At 41.5% G+C, this 19,692-nt stretch overlaps 1 protein-coding gene and 1 long non-coding RNA gene across 3 annotated transcripts; one reads left to right on the forward strand and one right to left on the reverse strand.

Moving 5' to 3' along the window:
- Window positions 1-968: 968 nt before the first annotated feature.
- Window positions 969-9,471, reverse strand: nr2f1a (nuclear receptor subfamily 2, group F, member 1a). The gene is made up of 3 exons (XM_085294107.1): window positions 8,149-9,471; window positions 6,181-6,708; window positions 969-2,202 (listed from the first exon to the last, which is right to left on the reverse strand). The coding sequence occupies exons 1-3, from the start codon at window positions 8,576-8,578 to the stop codon at window positions 1,928-1,930; spliced, it is 1,233 nt and encodes a 410-aa protein (XP_085150233.1). The 5' UTR covers window positions 8,579-9,471; the 3' UTR covers window positions 969-1,927.
- Window positions 9,472-10,032: 561 nt separating this feature from the next.
- LOC146562388 (uncharacterized) lies at window positions 10,033-19,176 on the forward strand. 2 transcript variants are annotated; one of them, XR_014894643.1, is made up of 3 exons: window positions 10,033-11,421; window positions 11,501-11,712; window positions 17,397-19,176. It is a non-coding gene; the product is annotated as an uncharacterized LOC146562388 (long non-coding RNA). The 2 variants fall into 2 exon arrangements; XR_014894642.1 differs by having other exon boundaries at window positions 10,033-11,712.
- The last annotated feature ends 516 nt before the right edge of the window (window positions 19,177-19,692 follow it).

Genomic DNA, 19,692 nt, shown 5'->3' on the forward strand with positions numbered 1-19,692 from the left:
GAGAACGCTTGTGAGAAACAGGCCAATGCAAGGACACCAACTGTAGGTAGCCCATCTAACACATTGAAGACTTATCGATGGACTCATTACACCCTGAGTGCATAAGGCAAACCAAGGCTACATATCTTTGCGTCTTTCTAGTTTCGCTCATGGACGCACGCGTGCGCGCGCGCGCACACACACACACACAGATATACACTTGACTTCTTCCTGACGCGTTTCTTCTCTCGTTTGTCTCAGCACTGGCTCCAATAGTCTCTCTACCCCCCCTCTCTCTTTCTTTCTCTTCCTCCCTCCCTCCTTTCTCCTCTCTATTCCCACACAATGCATCACACTCGGTGTTCCTATCGACTGGCTTACATGCTGTAAAATACATTTTCCAGATTGATCACGCATATCACAGCAGCTTTGCAGCGGGGCCTAACCCTTTTGCCAAATGACGCCCACATCAATATTGAGGCAAGCACTATCAAGGCAGGGTTTTTAAGAACGGGGTAGATGGGGAATATTGTTTGGTTTGTGGAGAATCACCTTGATTAAGCCACGGGAGGAAGGACAGAGGTGGCTCTGTGTGGTGCGCAGGCTTCCCTTGCTGTCTGGGAAAAATATTAAACATTAATGCGCTCACAGGCTAGCAGAGAGCTCACGGCTGTAGTTCCGCACGTATAGTCTCCCTTCCGTTGCATCCGCACTGCCAGTTATGTCAGTGGGTCTGTTAAAAATGTAAGGCATGCGTCCTTTTGTGTAATTACCACACTAAATTCGTGCATCATCTCGTTTTCACTGTCAGACAAAATAGAGGAGAAAAGTATTTTGTGTTTCTGACTCAGTAAATGAAGGGATATCTTGCGGGTTTTTTCTCTTATAGAATCTAGCAGCGCACAGAGATAACATATTCCCCCAGATGGTATAAAATAAGCCACAGCATCTTGACATTTGCTTGTAGGAAAACGCTTGAGAAGGAGACATCGTTGCCTATTTCTTTTTTAATAGTACAGTCACCATCACACAACTTCATCAACCGACCCTTCTGCAAAAAGCTGCATCATGGAGTAAGCAAATTGAAGGCAACAACCAATAAAATTCAAGAAACAATGAAAATTTTCAAGACGAAACAAACAAAATGTATTTGAAATGATATATTAAAAGTGCTTTTGATTTTCATGTCTCTCCTCTGTGACTGATGATCGACTCCACACGCACTTATGGTCCGGGTAAAGGCGCCCCAGACGTCCTGGAGTAAAAATGTCAGTAAAAATGTCCTGGAGGTCAGTTTGCTGCTGTTGCAGGTCCATCGTATCAATTGGGAAAAAGTTCAACCATCAGTGGTGATATTGTCATAGCGATTAGACTGTTTCTTATTTGTCTAAATTTCTTTATTTTTCTGTTTTTAAATTCTCACTTCAATTTTAATTCTTGGAGAACATAGCTTCGACAACATATATCGCACTCATTATAAGAAGCAAAAAGGTTATATCAAAAAATTATTAGTATAGAATCACAGAAACCCTGGTTTAGAACCAGAAATAATACAAAACAGAGAGGTACATAGACACAGGACAATTCTTATAATTGCTTGGAAACATTATTTTCCCGCTAAGTCTTGATTCTTTTTTCTTACTGCGCATATGATGTTTTTCATTTTATTTGTATTTTTTACAAAAAAGTAAAATAAAGACTAGTATTTTACAAAATGAAGAGTTTTGTTCTTGAAGATGAGAGTGGATTTACACAGGTGTAAAGTCCAGTTCCAATATTTTTCTGTACATAATGTATTCCATCACAGTCCCAGAAGACAGAAAAAAAGTAATGTCTTCCAAGTTTCTCAGAAAAGGTCCTATATATAGTCTTCTTGAAGGAGGATGGGGTGAGGGGTGCTGAATTTTGGTCCTTTTTTCCTTTCTTTTTTTCCACTTTCATATAAGGATCATTGGATGGACATGTAAGGCCAGTTGAAGCTGCTCCCGGATAATAGCATATCCCTGATGAGGGTTTCAATAGGAGTTTTACCTACCAAACGCACGAAGAACAGCTGCTCGATTACCGAAGAGGAGACGGTGCGCAGAGAGGGCAGCCGCAGCAGCAGCTTCCCAAAGCGGCTGGGCTGGTTCGGGTACTGGCTCCTCACATACTCCTCCAGGGCGCACTGGGATTTCTCCTGTAGACTCTCGATGTGAGCAGCGTCCGACAGGCCGCAAGCGTCTGAGAAAGACACACACACGCACACACACACAAGCACACAATACACTGTGGTTAGAGTCCTTATTTTTTTAGCCCCGGGCTAAAAAACGTTGTGGAAAAAAGTGCCTGAATCTGATATCGAGGAACAAAGTCAAAAAATAACTGAAAATCTATGATTAAAATTATATTCCAAACTATGTCAGGCCGCCAAGCTTGGAGAGAAACACACAGGCGAAAGAAAGAGTGTTCTCAAACCCACGTAGGCCTACATTTTCTTTTACAAATTATTTTTAAAGGCGCACAAATCAATTTATATTGCCGATATATTCGCTGACATTTTCTCCACAGAGTACTGAACACAAAGGCACATGGTTACTTTTTACCCCAAGTGGGCTTTGGCAAGTGCACACCTTACCATACCTAATTCGTGTCCCGCAAAAGCGCTCTGGTTATCATTCAACACCCGCCATTATGTGTTATTGACAATGTGGAATGAACAAACATGCTGCCCAAACATGCTACATCACACTGAGCGAGTGGGACTGTTATAGCCCAGAGAACAAACAGGGGACTTGCTGCTGCAGTAGGGGATGCACAATTCGGAGGACGATGTCGCTACCTTTCTTTGAACCAGTCAACCGGAATATATTTCTAAATGTCATTAAACCTATTGCAGACATATAGAATAAGAAGTGGCGGGCAACATGGCAAAAGACGAAGGGTTGGCTACAGGGCTAAAGGCCCCTGCTCTTAATGTCTGGGCTCTGGGGATTCAAGTATATGGAAACATAAACGGCACTGATGAATCTGAAATTACACTAGATGTAATGTGACCTAATTACTCTGTAGTAAGCTGCTAAGTGATTTCGCCGCTCTTCTCTCCATAGACCACTCTTGGCCTGTTTTTCGATGGAGCCTATAGGACAGGGCCCTAAAAGCAATCAAATTTATTAGAGGAGGTGAAGTCAATAGTCACACAGAAGCGACATAAAATGTCAGAAAATGAGTCTGTGCACAACGTAGGCGAGACGTGTTAGGTGGTAACTGGTGGGATATGCAGCCACGCTTCAGTACAGACAAAGGCAAATAAGGCTTGAATCAGTCTTATTAGTGTCTTATACGTTTTAATCGCTTGTTAAAAAATCTGATTTTTTTCACAATCCGGGCATGCGTATTGCGCTGCTTATAAACGTCTGTAAACGCAAACAGCGTAACCGCTCTCATATATATCCCACATGAAGGCTAGGTTGTCCTTAAAAGATCTCGTAGAAAGCCGTGCTTTTGTGGAAACTACTAAAGAATGAGAGCTTTAGTTTTAAGCACTATATATTTAGCGCTGGAAGACACTTTTAAGCCTATTCTTAATTTCTCAGTGTTATAATTCACTATGGCCAGACACAATAACCTTATGAACCCGAGGCCAACGCTGAGATCTCGGGGTGATTTACTGTGACCCTTGTCCGGCCGGTCAAAGCACCATGTATGCAAATCCCCTTGGATTAACGCTGAGTGTCCCTTTTAAAATCTACAGCAATCAATGCGGCTGAAGTTAATTACATTAGGAAATATCTAGTAAAATCCAGTGCTTGGCATGAATTTTGCAATGCAGCCATATAAGGTGTTCAAAGCATTGCGGAAAATATGTTTCATATGAACGTATGCGTGGAGAGAAAGCCGGTCAAAGACACCCCATAGCTCCCCATAAGGCCCTGTCTGCAGCACTGCACCCCATAACCTCAATAGAGTGGGACACAGGAAAAGATAGCTTCCAGATACACAAACGACTATTTCACTGAGTTAGCAAAGGCACACACACACACCACAGTGTGCACATGTGGATAAGGAGTTAATGCAAGACAATGATCCTGAACTCTTACGGAATAGTTTAGCCTGACCACTACTATTTATGCATCAAATACTGACAAGTCGAGCGTTATTAAAGGCAAACAATCCACGCTGATCTTGGCAAAGTGCCACATGACTTTCTATAGCCGACACCAGTTGTAGCCTATCAAACTAACTAAATGATCTGTTAGAAAACATGGAGGATGTTAATGTGTGTATGGAGTTTCTCTGGGTAATCTGGGGTGAATTACTGAAACGCTGTGCACTAAAAGGATATAGTCAGCTATGTCACTGCACAAACCTACATTACAGGATGTGTGGGCTAATATTGAGCAAAGCGAATCTAAAAGGCTGTGATATTACCTAAAACGGTAACAGAGACCAAATACGTATTGTTTGTCTTAAACATATATTTACTTCCCAGTGGGCCACCAAAAATTGGCGTATCAAATTAACCAAACTGTCAAAGCCCCAAACTGAAGTAGTTATTATGACTTCTGAAACTAAAAATATAAACAATTACTAAGTTCTCCAAGTGTAGGAAAACCTATGTGGTAATGTTTTCACCAAAGAGGAAAAGTAAAAGTTGACGGCGGTTTCGTAGCTGGAATACAAACTCTGTGCTCCTTTTGTTTAACTTTAGTGAGCACTGAACTTTTTGGGATAATTTAAATCCTCATAATACACACTGTGAGATATTTTAATATGATGTGCGAAAATTTTGTGAAAACATAATAAAAAAAATAATTGAAAGTAATATATGATAATAAAATAATAAAGTAATGTAATTAAATATAAAAGAACAGAATACAGCCATAATATAATTTAATATGGAAACAGTAAAGGTAATATACGTGTGAAGTTTTAGCTCTCTCAGCGAAGATAATTTAATAATAAATAGGCCTAATTATCACTGAAACACACTGAAAGACAAGTGTAACCCCTTTCACATTAAAATGTTATGCCGCTTTCTAGGGATAATGAATGTGCCAATTATTTTTATATAAAGCCAAATCTGAAAAGCACAGCAAAACTGAATATTTTATTATGAGCATGCGCAATTATAGATAATATGTAACTTAAATGCAGAATTTTGGGACGGGCCAAGCGTGAGAAAATGAGGTCAAAACTTTGAGGTAAGTTCACAAAGTACTTTGAGGCCTGCAAGCGAGTTTAGACTTTCCTTTTCCTTCCCATAATCAACAGACTCCCCTGACATAACAGGCCTACCGCCAGCAAGCCTACACAGCTAACTCCAAAATACCATCCAAATTGTGCATCGAGCATAAATAAGGACCTTTATAACCTCGCCCCAGTCGGCCGTCAATTAAACAATGACCTACGCAAGTTTTTTTTTTAAAGACAGAAAAAAAGAAAAGCTGATTACTTTTTCAAAGCTGTGCAATGAAACAAACCATTAATAACTAAGAAAATTAATAGATCGGCTCTAAGCAATCAACAAACAGTCTAAGCAGCAGGGCTACTCTAGGTCCTACAGAAGCGATCCACTGACACAGCCTACTAGTCAACTTTCATCAGCTTTTCTGTTCTCAATCTGCTAAGGATTCTGCAACCCCCCCCCCCCCCTCCAACTCCAAGACATGTGTTTGCACACGAAAAGCAAGGATAAAAGCACGCACCGACACTCATAAGTGCATCAGCTGTCATATATCACCCGGTGATAGACTATTTAATCTTTACGCTCAATTATTTGACACCTGTTCCAAAATTTATGGAGGCGAACAATTTCAGCCTCGGCTCAGACATGTTCAGAAAACTTTAAACTCAACAATTATAAAATATTTACACATGAGAATGTTAATTATCTCCTTTTTAAAAAAGCACTGGGAGTGAGTGATGCACTTGAAAAACTTGATGCGCTTACTCAATCTGGATTTGTTTACACGTCTTATACTGCGGCTACAGCTGACATGGAATTGCATGTAAGTGGATATGTAGCAAGCTGTTGACAAAATAGCTTTCATCGGCAACACAAACATCTCGTAATCTCAGATTTGTGACCAGCCTAAACCTGACAGCCATATTATTGATGTCACAGCACTTCGCTTTAAGGAGCATGCACCCACTGACATTACTGGAACTAGGCCTCATTTGATTTTAGGCATGTTTTTGTGTGACATGTGGGACACTCACCTGATGTAAAAAGCACGATGGCTTTGAGGCAGCTATACTCTGCCGAGTCTACGTGCAGGGTCTTAAGCTTCTCCACTTGCTCCTGGAAGATCCGGATGTGATCCATGAAAGCCACGACGCGGTCCGCAGACATCGGGGAGGCGTGGAGGCCCGCCGCGGCAAGCAGAGGGGCAACATGCAGAGGCATGGAACACTGGGCTGCGTTAAGCACAAACAACTCGCTCCACGTCAGCCTGAGAAGGGACACCTGGTCGGTGATCTGGAGGTCGGGAAAGAAAGGGATGTTTCTCGCCCACTCCACGGCGCTGAAGAGCAATCGAGCCGCCAGCTCGCAGATGTTCTCGATACCCATGATATTGTTGGGCTGCATGCACTGGCTCCCGTACCGGGACGTCGGGTAAGGCTCGGCCCGCAGCAATAACGAGATGTATCCGGACAGATAGCAATGGCCATTCAGAGGGTCCCCGTTCGTCAGTGCGTACTGGCCTGGGTTGGGCTGGGTTGGAGGCATTCGTCCTCGCTGAACCGCTGACAAAAAGAAAGAAACAAAGAGGAAATGTGCATCCAGAACTGATAAAGATTGTTCATGAGTAGTACAACCATGATGCAAGCTGCAGCTTGTGTGCTTCTTCTCAGTGAAAGAAAAAGAAAAAAGAAAAAAAGGCATGCACTGAAATAAAAAATTCAGCACGCTTTTCAAAACATATTGACTACTGTGCCCTGATCGTAAGACTGTAATATTTCACAGAAAATTATTCTATCAGAACAGATATGCTATGTCCCTCGTTCCTCACACTGCATTTGTATTTAGGGATGCAAAGTATATGAGGTTGAATGCAAATGAAAAATATATTCCCTTTTACACACAGCACACACACACACACACACACGCACACACACATGTATATTTCTTATCTAAAAGTAGATTTGACAATTTTGCTCCCTTTGATGTTTTGAGGCGTAATTGCATGGCACTTTTGCACTGTTGTTACGTGGGGTCGTGTTTTGGAAAATAATTTTTAAAAGCGGCCAAACGTGTTCGAAATACGATTGATAATTACTGCTAAATGCAGGCACATTTGCACGTTTTGCCCACATCAAGCGCTCAGCTAGGATTAAAAGGAATCCGGCAATTGTTTAATATTAAAAAATAAATAAAAAATTAATGCAAGTCGGTGTACATTATGCATGGGCTCGTAGTGTGTACTGCAAATAATAGGCTTAAACGGAGGGATGTCTACATAAATTGGAATCAAACACCTGACATAGAGAGCAAAGTTATAAGGCCTGTAATGCACCAAGCTAAACAAGGAGCCACGAACAACTTCAGCGACATTATTTAGTGTGTTTGAGCTGTCTAGTCAGCATAAGGAGCCAGAGAGACGTGGGTTTGTACTGTGTTCGCCTCACATTCACGGAAACTCGGGCTACAAATCCTACTGTACAATTATAAATTAGTAAGCTGCAGATACTTGATGGTAGGGACTATTAGCCTTGCACACTGTACACAGACACACACATACACATACTGTACACACTCACTGTACACACACACGCACACATACAGAGACAAACATAACAGGCACACACACATACACACATAGAAATCGGTCCTCTGGTCTAAAAGCTATACATAAAATGGGCTTGCTCGACTTTACGCCTTTGCTCGCAAAGAACTCAGTTTAGCCTGCAAAGAAAAACACAAAATAAAGAGGGTCAGCTGGACGAGTCGCTTTGTTCAGGCGACCTGCATTCACAAGCATAGCTGCTGTGGCTGCACTGGCCTTTTTTTTAACCCCTCTCTCAGACTAACCATTCATGCAAACATCCCTCTCAAACATGGATGGAGACTGCAGTATGCCCAGCCATATAGCCTGTGACCTTAATGCAACATGGCAGCTCTGTTATTCTGCTACTAGGATGATGCGTAATCATGAGTTGGCTTAAAAAAATTATATATATATTCACCTTCCCGCCGCATCCCCACTTTTAAACACTTCTTCAGCCGACAGTATTGGCACTGATTTCGGTGGTGCTGGTCAATGGGACAGTTCCTATTGGCACGACATGAGTATGTTAAGTTCCTCCGTACACTCCTCTTGAAGAAACTTTTGCATCCCTCGCAGGTGAATTGGCCATAGTGTTTGCCGCTCGATTTGTCTCCGCAAACCACACATTCAATATGCTGCTGACTCTGTCCAGAATTTTGACTCCCCTTGTCCCCGGCCGTTCCCGGCGTGGACGGGGGTCCCGGCTGGCTGGGGGTCTGCGGAGTGTGCGGCGCCGCCGATGCCGCCTGCTGCTGCTCCCTTGCCGGCTGCGCTGCTGGGTTGGGGCCGCTCGGAGGTCCGGCCACGTCTTCCTGCGGATCTCGCCAAACGCTAACTACCATTGCCATATCTCGGCCCCGGAAAGTGCTATAAAGCGAAATGATCGCCGATGTTTATGAAGCGTAGAAGAGAAAAATGAGATCTCAAAAGACGGGGCAGTGCAAAGTCAAATCGGAGCACGCAATCTCATATGGTGTGAGAAGGAGAGTACAACGCGATCAATACATTCAAAATTCAGGAGTGCGATTGAATAGGCACCCGATCAGGATATGCAAGTATCGGGAGGCCAGTTCCAAGGTAAATTGCAGTCAGCCATTCAGGAATCCCTAATCTTGTAGGAAAACCCGAGTCCAGACGTAACAAATTGCAGTTTGATATAAAATAGCCACAAAGGGAAGGCAGGAGCGATTCACATGGACGCAGGAACGAGTGGAGAAAAAAAGAAGCTTTTGCTGGAAAGACACGCGATCCAAAGTGCTGCGGAGATAAATTCCTTTTTCTTTTCTTCCCCGTGCTCCTTTACACTCCCGTCTTCGTCGTATAGGAGGGGAGGAAAAACTGAAGAGCTGGATTTTTACATCTATAGTCTTAAATAAACCTCATCATCTCGCCAGGCAGCGAAAGAAAACCGTTTCGCCGAATGAAGTGCCCATGTATAGTTTCACCTCTCTCCAGCAGGAGGAATGGAGATACGAAGAGAAAAGATAAAAAAAGAAGAGGAAAAACACCAACAACTGATAGAATATGCAAGAAGAAGGAGAGACCCAAAAAATGAATGCGCTTAAACGGGAGGACCAGCAGAGCAATGTTTCCGAAACGGGGGATCTGCGCGAATGTCTGTATATAGTGAACTTTGACACTACTATTGAAACTGACACGTTTCTATGGAGATCGCTGCGCCTTATATGGTGCTCATGTCAAGGAGCCAAGAGAGGGGCTGCTGGAGACTGATAATCAAAGGCGACTGACTGGCCAGAGCCCTGCATAGAGGAGGAGGAGAGGAGGAGAAGGGGGGAGGGAGGGGGGGGGGAGGGAGAGAGAAAATGGGAGGCTAAGGTTATAGCCAAGCCCTCTCTTTCTCTCTATTGGTTAGAGTCCCCCTCCGTTCATTCACTGCAAAAAGTGTCCATCCAAATAAGTCACCGGGTCTCCTGTTCAAATGTTCCAATGTTATTTTTGTTTTCTGAAAATGCAGAAAAAGACAAATAACTGTAGTTTATAGAATCCCCCTTGTTTCCGATCAAATTTTGAGTCGTTTTGGGGGTTATTTTAAGAGTCGATATGTTGACATCAAGACAACCGTGCGGGAGATCGGTTTAGTAATTAATAGTCGATGTTATGAATTTTACAGTGATGGATCGATTGGCATTAGGAACAAGTAGAAGCATCTCACCCCCTGGATGGAAGATTCAGTCTCCCGCTTCGGTTCCAGCACCGAATGACTGAGGTCTGAGGACGGACATTTTTTGCAGTGTTGCCATCGACGACTGGAGGGGCTGGGGGGGGGGGGCTCTGACAGGCACAATTTACATTGAGCTCGCCCCGCGCTGCTATTTACTTTGAAACCTGATTAGTATGGGCCGTCTATTGTCACCAAAAAAGAGGAAGAAACCCTGGACAGAATAGCAAAAAAGCGGGGTAAAGGAAAGAGTGGACAAAGATTTTACGCACGACAAATATACCCAAAAAAAAAAAAAAAAAAAAAAATGTACACAGCGGCAAAAGGGGGATTCTGCTTCAGAAATTCCCCGAAGTTTCAAAATGGTTTGTCTCGGACTGTTATCTTCATTATAGAATTAACGGATGTCATTAATGTTTTGCCATGGATTGATATTTTCACAGGCTGTTTTGTCCTTGGCATGCGCATTGCGGTACATCGTTGCCTGTAATCGGCACAGTCTCGCTGATTAAAACTTAACGTTTAGTTTAAACCAGTTAATAAGAGAAAGAAAATGTCAGTGGGAAGAATGATGCATAAAAGACAGTGTTATACAAACGGGATGCCTTGCCAGCGGCCGAAAATCTCTAAAATTAGACCGAGGAATGAGCAATATTCAATAATTACCAAGGTCCTATAGTCTCTACAATCACTGAGCCGGTGTCATATTATGTCTTAATAATGACAGTAATTCAAAATGTGAAGTTACTGACAATTTGCATGGGGATTCCGGCTTTTTTCTTGTACCAGGGTTTCTGCAGGCTTACTGCCTCTCCAACTCAAAAATGTCTGGATCGCGCTGCCATCTAGCGTACATTGTACAATTACAGCCTCATATAAATGCATCCATAACTCATCAGACATGCATTTTAAATCGCAAAAGCGGATTTTAAAAATATAAAAGTCCGAACTTTGCCGCTGTTGTCTTTTATCCTTTGTGTGGATAAAAGACAACAGGATATTTTTATCCACGAGGTTATGAAATGTACAACTGTTTTGTTGTTAGGGATGTATAACTTAAACAAACAAAAAACAAAACACAACAAAAAACAAAACACAACAAAAAACCCCACCAAACCTTCAGCGAACATAAAAAATACGTGTTATTACATCTGAATAAATATAGCGACAATAATACACTACACTCTTGATCGCACGGAATATAGATTGAACACAAACCCCCAAACCGTGTGCGTACATGTCCAAAAACATGGTAATACCGTGCTGAGACTCAGTAACTATGCACAATACGTATAATTGTTGTTTAATGAATTAAAGACGTTGTAAACAGAGCTTTAACCTCACCGAGATAATAGCAGACATAAAGGAGCGTTAATATGCAAGTGCCCCCTTTGTAAACGCATAGGAGGGATGGGTTGTTTTTTAAGTATTCAACAAGAGAGCTCTCTCTCCCGTCCCTGTCTCGGACACTCCACTGAAACTCCCCGGCCATATCTCTAGCTCTTTGAAAAGGTGAAACCAATAAGATTAAATCGGACAAAGATTTTTTTTTCTTCTTCTGTAAGTGTATCATTAAGATTTAACTCTACAGATTGGAAAGGGTCTCCGCGGGAGAAGAGGAGAGGAGAGTGAGAGTGAGAGGGACAGCGAATGGGAGCAGGGTAGACGCTCTAATAGAATCTGGGAATCGGCAAGAGTAAAAAGGAGAAAGTGGACGTCAGGACATTAAAAGAAGAAGCGCCAGCGACGGTGGTTAACGGTAGCGGAGCAGCTTTCTACGTGGGCAAACCGGGCACCGATAAGGCAAGTGCACTATTTATTACTTCTTCTGCCATGCACACGCGTGCTTTTGAAAGCAAGGACAAAATTCTCTTGAGTCCCGCCACAGGAGCGTTTACTTTAAAGCGTGCAGAAGTCCGGGTCGTGTCAAAGTCACAACTTTTTAACTAGTGCACAGTCTCATTTCTCCCTCCACGATAAGGGCGACGGTAGACACTCGTTTCACGTTCTCCCCACTGATTTGTATATCTGATGGTAGTGATGTTAGTGCAGGCTGGTTGGAGTACAAATGGACACGAGAGCCCCTTTTTTGACGTCCAGTGCACTTCACCTGCGAAGCTGTTTGTTGGTTGAACACATAATGAAAAGATCGATAACCGTCTGCTTGTCTCAGCGATAGTGTCACCGGATTAAAAGACTGATCAAGGAGACCAGGCGTTGCCCATCTTCTACACTCTTTCCCAAGTGCCAATTTAGCCAAGATATTACTAGATGCATACATTATAGATTCAAAAAATAAATAAATGAATCAATAAAATCAAATAAAAATTAGCGCACCACTAAGAAGTCATTATGCGTCAGAAAATGTTGCTGAGAGGAAATTTAAAGCGACATGGAGTATGCGTGTGTGTATGTTGTTTTTTTTTTCATCAAAGCAGCATTATTGATGTGGAGGGAGTGCAGTGAAAAGTGATATAAAATAAACGATGTGCAACGTGGGCCAGGTTAATATATTCCAGGACAAAGCGCGTGCCAGACGGCTTTCTAAAATAACCTTACATAATAACATTTAACCTAATCCTCCCATGCTGAAATAAAGTTCATGCTAATTAATACTAAGTGAGCAAAGCAATATTTTTTCATGTCCTATACTTAAGGTTTCCACTTTTTAATCGGGTAGAAAAATACGGACGTCTCCATAAAATATGAACTTATTGGAAAAAAACATCTAAAGAATGACACAATCACATTAACAAAGCGAGTCATTCAGGTGATTGATGCATTTGCGCATTATATAGCAGCAGTCCTACTTTGACTGCAATGCAACGGTTTGCTTTGCAACAGATTATTTGCGGTCTCGAAATAGACAAGGCTGACATTTTCCATTGCAATAAAACTTGAATAAACCACAAATAGAATTTCTATGGCTGCTTAAATTTCCCTCGCATGGTAGTTTTGTCAAAGGACCTTATTAGGTAAACATTTGTAAGAATGGGAAGCACATTGCAGTTTTGCCAAATCTGTGATCAATAATGCCCTCTGTACACAAATTCAGACTTTGTAAAGCTCACAAAATGCAACTTTAACGCAGCTGAAACCAACAAGCAGCACAATCAGTTGGGAAAACACTGAGGTCATAAGTGCAAGGCTCCCTAATAAAACACCAGATGACAACAGGAATGCATTTCAGAGCATTTAAAACGATGCAAACTGATGTAGGAAAAAAAACATTAGTAAAAAAAAAAGCGTTGAAGGTCTGTTTATTATTGATTGTGTGTATGTAATCACTTCAGAGTTTGTAACCGCAGTATATTCAATAAGACATTGTATGGGGCTTAGAGGCTGATTACCTTTTCCAGGGGCCTCAGCTCAAAACGTCTCCTGTGTACACAGGAGTGTTGTGTTTCTGCTTGCCGAGCTTAAGGGCCACATACAGCTGATCCCTGCGACGTCAACACCTGCGTGCTAAATTAAGACAATTAAACCATCAAAAAGGAATGAAGTGATGTTCTCCTTTATGCATGCAACTATAAGCAACGTTTAATATCTCCCATGTTGCTCCCGAATGTTTATTATTTGAGTAACACACACTGATGAAAAGTCAAGTGGAGCACAGGATATAGCTACACCAAAGAAGTTTAAACCCCGCTTCTGCGGAGTGTGAAAAAGTTTGTCACAGAAGTTATTTGTACTTTTTTTTTTTCATGTTCTAAACAGACCCTCGGTGCGCTTGTTACCCAGGGGAGATAATGATGTGTACCTCTTATATATAATACAGATATTCCCATATATATCTATATATCTATATCTCTCTATATAGATATATAAATATTTAATTAACTTTAATTAAAATGTGTTTACATTGAAAAATTTGCATTTACATTTATCTGACCTTACTTACTAATGAGTGAGTCAAAAAACGACAAAAAAAGAAAGAGATAATACAGAATTTAGTCCTTTGCCAGTCTTTCAGTTTAATGTTTTGGGGATATTTATATATATATATAACTGACTTCCAACATATTTGTTTCTTCGTGTTAACAGTAAACCTGTAGTGGTCCGTTGATTTGCCCTGTTTTAGTTGGGAAACAAAATGAAATTAGTTTTTGTAATTATGCTGAAGTAGTTAAATCTAAAATAACACGTCACGTGACCTCTTCAAAACAACTGAGACTTTGACTTGGTTTTTAAAGCAGCAGTCTGATTGCTACTCTGCACCCTTTTTGTTTTTTCAACACCTTACTCTGTTCTTAAAAAAGTATATAAGAATTGTAAAAAAATACCTAAATGACATCTTTCTTGCAAGTTAAAATTAATAATATTGATTAAAAAAAAATAGAACTAATTCTCATGTTTAAACTGGCGGTTTTGTTACTCTGAGTGGTTGTGTGTTGAAAAGGGGGGTGGGTGAAGGGTATGGGTTGTTGGGGCGGGTGGGGGGGTGTTGAGGGGCTTCTTTTTGTCCAAAACTGATCCCCAAATTATTCTGGAGGCTCGGATTGGTGTGAAAGGGACGGGAAGGTCACTTGAAATCGCCTTTTATCCCATTGCCCCCCCCCCCATGGATCAGCAACTTTCAATAGACATAATCTAATTGCTCTTAATGGAAAGACGATTCGTGAGAAATAGTCGGAATATATAAAATCAGTAATAGCATATGGGCTTGAACTATTTGGAGACCTAAACAATTAGCAGGACAGAGTCCACACGATAAATCATTTACTAATTATTAATGAAAACTATACATATATTAAAAGTGATTCCCAAAACAAAGAAAAAGTTTCATTTTCAGTTGCCAACAACAACGGATGTGCACGATTTTAAGTTTATTAACAACAACCGTGATAATTTCTTGCATGCTTTTATCTTTATATTATGCCGCTTTAGTTTGCATGGAAATAAATGTTTATTTTCTCATTATATTTACTGTAGATGTGTGTGTGCAGAGATGCGCTCCCTTCAGTTAACGTGTCATGAATTGAAGTCTCTTTCCAGGGACTTCGAATCCCAGACTATAATTTAGGACAATGACTGCAACGACTTTCCCAATTAGACTTTAGGTTGGTTAGGTTAGAGGGGCTGTCAGTTTATGCTATGGGCAATGGCTTTATTGCTCACTAACCATCATTTCTTTAGAGCCTATGTGCTAATTACTCAGGGTGGTCCCAGAGACGGAGATTATAAATCCATTAGCACTGAAACCCTCGTGGTTCCACAGTGCAAACACTGTAATTTTGTAGTACACCAAAAAACCAAACTTTAAGTACCAGGAGCTAGATGAAGGGAAACAGATTTTTCAACAGCGTGTGTACTTCTTAGGAAACCAGCGTGGAAGGAAGCCTAGCGTATATCAATCAGTAGCTAAGCCCAATACACAGGGAAAAACTAACAGAAAATTAACTGACATGGGAAAATGTTTTATCAGAAGGGCTTGTGACTGTCAGTGCCCGGAGGGTTTGCCTTAAAAGCGACCTGCTTATATTACTGTGTCAACTTAATGCAACACTGTAATCAGAAATGCTCAACACAACGCAATTTTAATATTGTGAGGACTATTTTCATGCAAGTTTGGGAAATAATTTAGTCTCATTCCCCAAGTGCCTGTCAAATATTCAGGGAGAGATGCAGCCCTGAGCAACAAAGTGAATTAGAACGGGACTTAATACCTGCTTGGCTGAGTTTAAAGAGGGCAACGCAAAAAACCCCAAAACAAAAAAAAAAAAAAAACCTAACCGGGGGTTCGTGAAGGCATCTTACCCTTAAGGTAATTTATTTCAGGGAAACCGGGGGGCCAAAGGTGGAATTCTTGAGAAATTCAACAAGGATAAGGGAGCTTTAGGAATTCTGCACGCAGATTACCTTTCATCCCATCCTCACATTATCCGACAACACACTGTAGAAATATAGCCCAGCGACAGAAGAGCGAGATTACTCTCCGACACAGAAGAGTGCAAAACCTTCTTTCTTTTTTTTTTTAAGTATTGCGATTACTTCTTAAGCGAACAAGAAGCGAGAGACAGACGAGGAGAGAAAAGGAAGAGGGGGGTCAGCACAGCGGAGGAGTGTTTTCCTGTGCGCTTAATGTTCAGATTGTCCTGTCACTGCCATAGCGCTGTAGTGGGTGACGGACTCACCTATGAGAGTTAGCTCCCATTTCAAAATATTTATGGCAGAAAATTTCACATCAGACAGCATTTACGAATCTAATTAGTTCGCTTCTGGTAACTTTAACACACTGATGTTTACATTATGGGCTATGGTGCCTTGCAATGACTGATGACCTTTGGTGATACTTTGCTATAGTTTTCCCATCCCTTCCTTCTAATTTGAATGAGTGGCATGATATAAGCACTGCACTATTTTCCTCTCATTTTTCCCTGAAAAAAAAAAAAATCAACACACAGCAGGGGATTAATTAGAAATGTAGTGTAGCTGAACCATGAGCGACTGAGCACGCTGCTGCAGTCTAGTTTACATCAGTACAGAGGAAATCATTTCCCAGTAATTCTCTGAGGCAGTTTGAGTGAGAGGCATATTCGTGCAGATTTACCAACTTTAAAAATATTTTGTGCCATAAATTGATCTATACTGTATGAGAAATATGTCTTAACATGTAGATATTATCACGTCACACAATTTCTAAGTCGAGCAACTATTAAAAATATTTACATCAAAAGACACACACTAACTCCTTCTTTCTCTCTCACCCACACACACACACACACACACACACACACACACACATACACACACACACACACACACACACACACATACGCATGCTGACGTTTTCATTTAAAAGGAGTGTGTTTTAGTGTGTGTGAGGGCACATGTGTGTTAAAAAGACAGCAAAGTGAAGGTGTGAAGATGGCCTGTGTTTAGTGTCCAGACCTGGCAGATTGTGACCTTATCAATGTGAAACTCTTAAGATAAATTATTCATAGCACCTGTTTGATGTCTCCGGCCAAAGAATGACAAAGGTGTGTGATTTAAAATGCATCTCAAAGCCATGAATATTAGCTACTGCACTACCTGTCTCTCTCTCCTTTTTTTTTTTTTTTTTTTAAAGCTGAATAAAAGAGAAACGGGGAGGAAGGCTGCATTTTAAACAACAAAAAAATGAACAATTTGTTTCCCTAACAGGGGCACAGAAGTGTCTGGAAGTGCAGTCACATTAAGTGAGTTGCTGCTTCGCTTTATTTGTAGATGAATGAATAATAATAATAATAAAAAATGCTCTCAAACATGACTGAGTTCCGCCGTTTTCAGTATGCAAGGCGTAGCTGCCATCAGCCAATTGTTTTAATTTCATATGACTCACAGGTGTCTGCTGTTTATGTGGGTCACTGAAATGGGCCACACACATTGTCATTTCCTGCTATGTCCTCACTTTAATTTGAAACTTGGAGGAGAGAGTTTGTTTGAGTGATTCCGTGTGGTTAACCTTGCCCTTTGCAGCTAAGTTTGTGTTGTTTGTCACCTCACAGGCAAAGAGGAACACGGTGGCCTGCTGCCTGGACACACAGTGGGACATGTTGGTGTGGTGAAGGGCTGACACTCGGATGAGATGTAATTTATGGCAAGTGTTGTGTGGTCATAGGACAGTGACAGTGACGCGTCTGCTTAGAAGCACGAGAATTGCGACCACTTGCCACGAAGAGCGGTAAATATAACATAAAAGGTGAATTAATCATTACTTTGATTTTAAGGAGCTGCTCTCTTCGAAATCCATTGCCCAGTCCTGATTTGTTCTGTTTCATTATGTACAGGAGTGTGTGTTTATCGAGTACACTCCAAGCTTTTCTACTCAGAAATGAATCCAAGCATCCTGGAACTCAAATTCTTCTTCAGTGCTTTGTTTTGGAAAAAGTCTTTGGTATGCTTTTGGGAAACTGGCAGCTAATCTTTTCATAGCTAGGGGTCAACATAACACTCGGTTTTAATAAAACAAATAAGACTGGGATGGATATTAATGATGATATATACAGATGTAGTGTGCATGAGCTTGAATTATGTGTGAGAGCATGCAGAAGGAGAGACACTCTCACACATTTGTGTGTTTACTTGCCTGTGTATGTGTGTGCGGCCGTGAGATAGCCGAGTCAGTTTCCCTCAGATGTTGCCTTTAACCTTTAACCCCAGAGCTGAGGTCAAGCCCTGACAAATGAGATGGTCGAGTTCTGGCCAGATCTGCAAACATTCCACAACAATCTTCTGTCCTCCTCCTCTCCTCTCCTCATATCCGTCATTCCTCACCCCTTCACTCCTCTCAGTGTGTCTCTTCTACGGCTTCGAGAGCGAGTCAAAGAATGTTCTCACTGCACACAAACATGTTTTATTGTATTTGCTGTGGGAATCTTAAAGCACACACACCCTTCAAATTAAGAATTACAGCACTGGTTAAATTTAATACCTCTGACATCTGCCGTGTTTACAGAAGGAAGGAAAACAAAAGAGTATGATCTGAGAGGAGAAGCTGCGGTAAAGATTTGGATATTACAACCGTGCACTTTGAAAGCACACTGTGTGTGTTTGGAAAGTCTGTCAGTGATGTCAAGGATGAGAAATGTTGCAGTGTGGTTTTTTACACACGCTGCTGGCTCTAGCATTTCCGGCAACATTTCTCACACTGCCTCCCTCACACCATCCGCTCTGCTGCAATATCCCCACATTTTTCCATCCTTTCGATTTTTTCCCCTCCACTCCTCGTTTTCCATCCCTTTACTCCCTTTACCCTTCCTCTTTGCTGCCCCACCCACTCCTAATCTCAACCTCTCCCTTCCTTCTTCCTTCACCCTCCACATTCACCCCCCTCCTTTTATTCCTCCGCCCACAATATTTTTTCAGATTTCTTTCTAACATGCCGTTCCTCAGAATGCTACCACCTGTGTCTTGAGGAAGAAAGGAGCCAACCACCCGCATTCCTTTTACCAGGAGCTGGTAAAGGTAAGTGGAGCCCCCTGTTAAAATAAGGCAGCAAATAAAGGTTTTGTTGTAGTGTTTCTGCATAAACTGTCATTTTTTTTAACGCAATGAACCTCACCACCCTTCATCAGCTACAAAAGTCACTGTTATATGAACACACACAGTCACCATCGATGACTGTGCAGCCACAATTGTTGCAAAGGAGCCTCGAGACCAACAAAGCTGGCTGAGACGGTAGCGCCGAATGGATCACGCTCTTGAATTTGATTTCATAATGATGTAAGATTACTAAGAGGCAATGCAACACAGCAAAGATCTTAATAAAAAACACATCAATCTTGATATGTGTGTATGTGTGTGTTTTTCCACTCTTCGCTCCCACTTGAATTGTGGTACCATTTGACTCCGAGTGTTACAAGATTCAACAGACTGTGCAGCTGCTTCACGTGGATCTTGGCCTGGACAACGCTGTCTCCTCACAGGGAAGATGATCACATGTTTCAATCACACAGATAGATCTGCGCCCTGAGTGGCTCTGTGCTGGGGCATCACCACAGCAAATCTCAGCACACGTATGGAGCACACTGCTTTGAATAGTGAGATGGTGATCTGTTTTTTAGTGTATTTTTACCTTCACAGACAAGCAATTAGTGAGTTTTTTGCATATTGCTCATTAGGTTCCTCAGTTTCTTAAGAACAAAGTGAAATCCTGCAAAGCTCCAATTACTGACATTTTTCTTTCCTTTCTTTGACATCTTAGTTATGTCCATACATTACTGACCAGTTGGTTGCCTGTATTTTCAGTGCGAAGCAAATTATAAAGCTTTCATATGAATTTCAGCATCAGCCATTAGCCCT

This window comes from Mchenga conophoros, linkage group LG12 (assembly GCF_057382185.1).
Source record: "Mchenga conophoros isolate Kocher_MC1m ecotype Shallow Benthic linkage group LG12, M_conophoros_male_GT1.1, whole genome shotgun sequence".
NCBI lineage: Eukaryota > Metazoa > Chordata > Actinopteri > Cichliformes > Cichlidae > Mchenga > Mchenga conophoros.